At 38.8% G+C, this 6858-nt stretch overlaps 1 protein-coding gene across 3 annotated transcripts in view; it reads left to right on the forward strand.

The window, feature by feature from the left end:
* Positions 1–1950: 1950 nt before the first annotated feature.
* Positions 1951–6858, forward strand: part of LOC118413105 (nucleolysin TIAR-like) — a 23168-nt gene continuing 18260 nt past the window's right edge. For all 3 annotated transcript variants that reach the window (XM_035816274.1, XM_035816276.1, XM_035816275.1), the window contains exons 1-4: positions 1951–2062; positions 2152–2183; positions 2330–2426; positions 2596–2694. In XM_035816274.1, coding sequence (XP_035672167.1) covers positions 2042–2062; positions 2152–2183; positions 2330–2426; positions 2596–2694 — 249 coding nt within the window. In that variant the 5' untranslated portion in view covers positions 1951–2041. The remainder of the gene's footprint in view (positions 2063–2151; positions 2184–2329; positions 2427–2595; positions 2695–6858) is intronic.

A 6858-nucleotide genomic window follows, 5' to 3' on the forward strand; every position in this document is an offset into this window, starting at 1 on the left:
CATTCGTGTTTGTAGAAGACCAGCTAGCATAACTTGAGAAGGCTTTGATGGATTGTATTGATATTTGGTATGTGGGTAGGTCTTGGTGAGACCTAGAAACAATTAGATTTGGGGCCGCCCAGGAACTTGTTAGGGTACTGCAGCACCTAATTTGCATAATTGATAAGGAAATGCTATAATCACATTGTGGTAAATGGCAGGATTTTTACTTGTGCCATTTGGAAGCTATGTTAAGGTAAACATCATTGAACATTAATTATGCAAATAAGGTCTTTCTTACCATAGATTGTGCATATCTGTTGTTTGGGGGGAATGATCAAGTAATATAATTTATGCAAAGGAGGACCTCATTTGCATAATTCATGACAAACATAACTGATACACCAATTGTAAAGTTCAAGATAATTTTGCGAAGGTATGGGGTAGTGGAACGCTAGTTTATAATCATATTGTCGCTGCTTCTACAGAACCTATCACCGAAGCTGCTGATGCCTCATGCTGGCTACACAAGGTGCATGACATGCCGCTAGTATGCATGTATTAAGGAATTATTTCATAAGCACCCCAACCAACATAGAATCATAGAACTGAACAGAAAACTAAATGTAGCACAGTTTACTGCATCACATAACTGTATACTTCTTTCTAAAATGACTGAAAAGTGAAATCAGACTGCTGGTGTTCATTCCTGCTGGACTTGTAAACCCATCTAAAGCTGTTATTACTTCCATGGAGGTTATATTTTCACTAGCGTTTTCTGTGTGTCTGTGAACAAGATAACTCAAGAACGGCTGGATGGATTGGCTTCATACTTGTTGTGTTGGTATGACAAAAGCTGGAAATAATTAGATCCCCCCTAGCGGCTTCCCTTGTTACTGCAGCGGAACTTCCAGTTTTGATATCTCGCGTTCTAAACAGGCTATGGTCACGATTTATGAGGTGTTAAGCTTATAGCTCTTGCGATCAGCAAGAAGTGACGTGATTAGAGACTAAATTTGGAATTGCAGGGGCATTTTTGTAAAAGAACATTCCGAAGAGGATATCTGAAGAAAGGAAAGACGGATTTCCATTATTTAGGGCATGCAGGTAGCTTAGGCTAAGGTGTACACAATGATATGCATGCTATGCAAATGGAGACTTAATTAGCATAATTAATGAGGAACGTATATAATTCCATCGTTTTCCATTGCTGGACTTCAATTAATGTAACGCATGTAATTCATGACTGGTGAAACATGAACAGATATCAAACATTCAAATGAGGCACTAATTTGCATACTTAATGCAAAAATGGCAAAAGCGTATGATAAATGATGGGATATTTTACTTGTTACATGTGTAAGCTAATCAATGATGAACATTACCATTACAAATCATGTGAATGTATATGTCATTTGCATAACATCTACGTATAACATCTATAAAAGCTCTTTATATTTCATGGAGGAACTTCCAACAACCTAAACCTTAAGTGAAATGATACCCAACTCAACCCACACCCTCCAACTGCCGAAAATGGATGGTCCCTCTTTCTCACCTCCTGATGTGTGTGAAATGGATGGCATTATATGACATTAGTTGTATGTTTTTCGATTCTTTTTTTTTCAAACTATGGCACATATGCGCTCATTTTACAGCTGCATTGCACGATTCACAGTTACTGACAGTAGGGTCAAAAACATTTCGGAAATGGCCGAAAAATGATGCCTGCGTCAATGTCATCCATACAATCAAAGCAACATGGCCTAATACAATGGTAACTATATAGTGCCTTTTATTGCATCGTAAAAAAACAATAAATAACTTTCCCTTTCTCTGATTACCCTATCCATGATCGCAAAAATATTCCACTGACGACCAAACCACTTTCGATCCATCCAGCTTTCATTGACTTGTGAAACAAAAGAAAAGCTGTTGTCTGTGGAATAGGATCTGACCACGTGGAAAGTTGACGCAACACACTTCCGGGAAATCACTTCCCACAATGCAGCAGTCGCGCAGGCGCAACACGTCTCTACGCGAGTAGTCCAATATCGTCGCCATGATGTCGGGGCCTGGCCAGGTTGGGCCGTATTTTTGTGTCTTACCCTCTTTCTCTTCACGTTTTCCTCCCTTTTAAACACTAACCTGAACAACTCTTTTATTTTCCAGAGTATGGAGGATGAATCCCGCCCGCGTACCTTGTAAGTACAAAGTTTCCCGAACCGTTAGATTTGTTTCTTGAATTTTTGCGATGCGAGTTGATAAAAGTGTGATGTCGATGTGCCGGTCTTTTCTCTGTTCGCACGCCGTCCACTTAAACCGGCTTTTCTCTCCCCCGTAACAACAGGTACGTGGGAAACCTCAGTCGTCAAGTCACAGAGCAGCTGATATTGCAACTGTTCGGAGCGATCGGTCCATGCAAGAGCTGTAAAATGATCTCGGAGGTAAGAGTGCCGTCCATGTTGGTGTGTATGTGTGACTGCCACCGAGTCATGCCACCTTTTCTTTACCCCCCGGAAAAAGTATAACTACAGGCTTGAATGCTTTTGTGATTTCTTACGACGATGTTTCCAATGTCAGAAGTGTGTAATGCCCGTGTTTTCTTTGTTCCAGCATGCCGGGAATGATCCATATTGCTTCGTCGAATTCTACGATCACAACCACGCTTCGGCAGCGTTAACGGCAATGAATGGCAGGAAAATAATGCACAAGGTAAGGGCCACTTCCTGTCTGGGACTGGACTCAAGTTCCGGTTCATCTTATCATGTAGATGATTCCCACACACAAAACTACACTCTGGTATTCATCATCTGTGTCATTCATCCTGTTTACACCTTCTTTTGTTTCCTATTTTACTTTGGGATTCATGATATTTTTATGGGTCCCCACTGACAAAAAGGAGAACTAGCAGAAAATGTAGCATACATTAACATGTGCATGTGATATTTCTATCATTTGCACAAAATAAAAAAAAATGCAAAGCACTAGGGATGTGTTGAAGTTGTCTAAATGATTTTTGAGAGCTCTTGAAGAATATTTTACAGCATTTGCTGCATATATATATATATATAATATGACAGACTAGCATCTACACATGCCTACCCCCTCCCCAGAAGGAAGCTTTGGTTCACGGTTTCAAAGCAAAAATGCATGAACGTAAAACTTGTTATGTGGACCATCTCCAGTCAGTGGTTGTTAAATTCTGCAATAATGCGGACACACAACAAAACAGTCTAACATCTAATAGAATTGGTTTAGTGTCATATTTCTTTATCAACATCAAGTCTATTGATCAAGAACCCGGGTAGGAAAATTTAAGTGTCTAGTTTACTGTGAGCTGGGAAAGTACTATACTTGAAATACTTCATGATTATCTGTTTACAGGTAAAGGATTTATTTATGTGTTTTTTTCTTCTATATCCTGCTATGTTGTCTTACAGAATTTTCTATGCCGTGGCAAAATTACCAACAGCTAACCATGAAATTCTCATAATAACACTACTGGTACTACTACCATTTACTGCACTTAAGTTCTTGAATTTCATAATGTGGTGTGGGGCTCTTTCCAGACAACTTGATATCAGTATTGCAAATATTCAGAAATGTTTGCGGGGGTTTGATCTTTTCGGTTATCGCAGGGCTCGCTTAACAGCAAACTCCGACCATAGAGAAAATGTTTGTTCCATCTTTACCTTGCCTACCCAGTATCTGCTCTTAGGGGTGAAAGCACTCTGAAAGAAAGTGTTGAGAAGTCAACAATTGAAATGAAACAATAGATTGAAAGCAGAGCCCATGTGCAAATACAACAACAAGGAAATACAGGGAAAGTTATATGGCTCCAAGGACAACCTTTACACAAGGTTGCACATAGTATCTTATGAGGCAATATGAGTCGGCAAGTTTCGGACTTCCGTGAAGCATCAGATAAGGTGATTTTTTTTGAGAACAGGTGAAAAGTAACGCGTGCATGGATGTCATCCATAAAATCAAGTATGTGCGGCCTTAGATTAAGTTAGAAAAATGTTGTGTTTCCTGTTTCAGTCCTAGAAATATGGTCGGTAGGTAGGGGTTATCTTTATTTTATATTTTTAGACTTTGGCCAAACTTAAATGATACAATAAAGTTATTAACGTAAAACTGAAATGCACAAGGACACAATTTTCCAATGTCAAACTTAAATTGTGTACGTAATGGTTTCAAGTCTGGATAAGTTTGTTTTTTTTAGTTAGTAATTTTACTTGAATAGGAAGCAGTCTGAATAAAAACTCTACCTAGAAACTTTGTGACTTGCTTACCCCAAAAAAGGCTAGGGTCGGCAGGTTTTTCTAGGGTAGGTGGGGAAACAGGAAACACAACATTTTTTCATGGGTCCTAGAAAAATTTTACCAGCAAGATTTTGCAAGCTCTGCCTGGAAATGGTGCATTCAAATGTGGACCAAAAAGTGCATGTAATTTACCCCCAAACATCCGTAAGCTTAATGTAGCCAGTATAATGGTAAATGGACACAGAATTTACAACGTTACTGATTAATTTAGCATTTTAGTGAAAGATACCTCAAAGGAGTCCCTACAGAAAGGTCATAGCATAATAATTTGATAATGATACTTTCAAGTAGTAACACAAGCAAGTTCAAATATATTTGCATCAGTAATTTGATACAATATTGATTTTTTTTCCCATGAAAATTGTGCTGCCAAAATAAATTACTCAAAATATGTCCTACGAAGTGTGATGTGTTCAGCCAAACAAATTTCAAGAGCAGCCCAATTTTGGTATAGTAACTGTTCCACATACATGTACAAGCTATAGTCAGCTCTAGTAGCAGACAATAGGCACCAGCAGGTATTGAATATGGTGGAATGTATATTGTGAAGGTGTGGAGGGCTCTTTGTCCTGCATGTCTGTCATGTAAATTGCTTTGAGTTTGAATGTATACAAGAAAGTTATGGTCAAGAATTCATCCTCATACATTGAATTGTCCCGTAGTGTTACAAGAACATCATCATCATTATCAAAATGGCTTATGATAACAATGCATTGCAGACAATGACTGAATTGTGCTTTCTGTTGGTTTACATTATGTGCAATGTATTACACATTTTAAGTATATGCAGTAGTAGTAATATAATAATAAGGCTCGAAATACTTTTTGTGGATACCTACACTGGTGCATGTAAAGTTGAAAATAACCTGCACCAGACAAACTACAACGGCTGTACCACTCAGAATTTTGGAATCAGACTAGAGTCTGTTAAGAAACCATTGCCATGATTATTTCTCTTATAGTATACTTCTCAGGTGGTTAAAGTCCATGCAGCTTGTAAAAAGCCACACACACCTACATCATATTTAAACCCAGTACATGGACCAGTGCAGGTTAAGTGCAGGTAGACATCAGAAATACCTGCACAGCTCCAATTTTACCTGCACCTGCATGTGCAGATGGTATTTCGAGCCCTGTATTAAAATTGAAATAATGCATTGGCATTAAATTAGCTTCGGCATGCAAAAAGTCATAAAATCAATTGCTTTTATATAAGTTTGATACAAGTTTGATACATGTAAGTATGAGGCTAAGTTTTATATATTGTTTTATATGTCACACTTGTTGCTTTGTGTCAAGTTACTTAGTTTTCAACCACACTCATTTATATACAGGTTACACTTGCGTGGCAAATGTCTGTAGTATTTTGGTTTAATAGGAAGTTAGGCAGCAGTTAGGTTAGACCAAGCAGGTTTTGAATAAACCTCCTTGGTTTCTGTAAATGCATTTAACTTCGCAAGGATTTACTTTCTTGGTTGCGGTAAAATGCAGTGGTTTTAAGTTTGCGGTAGTGCCATAGACTGCAGTCTCATGCTATAATGGAAAAATGTTCTCTGTGGTTTTAAGTTCTGGCTGGTGTAGTCACCGCAAAAACCGTGAATATAAAACCACCACGAACATTTCTGCTTTTACAGTAGTGTATGGCCCTATGTGGGGAACTTCAGGTATCGAACATCACGTAAAAAAGCCCAATACACTAGGGCTGGGTATCGGTACAGCACACCGGTACAAAACCGTTTTTCTTATTGGACCGGTCTAGAAAAAAACGGACCTGACAAAATTAGGTGGACCAGATGTTGGACCGATTAGAAAATTAACAGATTATTTTATCAGGCATTCACATGCTTTGGCGCTTGCAGGTGGAAGAAAATAACAAGAGTGAAGTAGAGTAGAGTTTATAGTAATTTCTACCAAGTTTTACAGCCAATCGTACAGGTGCAGTTAGCATTGTAGGATTTTAAAACGCCAGTGTAAGTCTAATACTCCACCTAACAGATTTCTTTGTAGTGAAATGGACCATTGGTATGAGTCATACTGAATCAGGTCCAGGTTCAGGTACGGACCTGGACCTGATCCTCTAGACCTGAACCAGACCTGGACCTGGATTTTTGGTACTGGTACCCACCCCTACAATACACCTATTGAGAATAGTAACACAAAACAGTGTGTCTGACTGAAAATGGCCTCACTGCCCTACCGGCTATTGAAAAAGGTCACCTCGAGGTTGTCTTACCTTACCTAACCCCCTGTAGGGGTCATTGACCTTGGAATCATCACCCCATACATAATCTTGTGTCATGCACAGCTTTTCCGAAAGTTGATGTCTATGAGTATAATGGGCTGTTAATTGTTTGTAATTTCTGAGCTTTTTTACCGGATCTTGATAGGCACTTCCTTTTTACCTCCATGAAAAATGGAGGTCTTGATTTTTGGTGTCTGCGTACTCTCCAAGCAGAGGTTAGGCTCCGACTGTTTTTTAACGTTTGTTTCAGTCGTTTTTATCGGGCTTTCTATTTTGTCATTTTTCTTTGAGTACGCCAGCCAGTTAGGT

The sequence above is a fragment of the Branchiostoma floridae genome, chromosome 4, assembly GCF_000003815.2.
Source record: "Branchiostoma floridae strain S238N-H82 chromosome 4, Bfl_VNyyK, whole genome shotgun sequence".
Taxonomy (NCBI): domain Eukaryota; kingdom Metazoa; phylum Chordata; class Leptocardii; order Amphioxiformes; family Branchiostomatidae; genus Branchiostoma; species Branchiostoma floridae.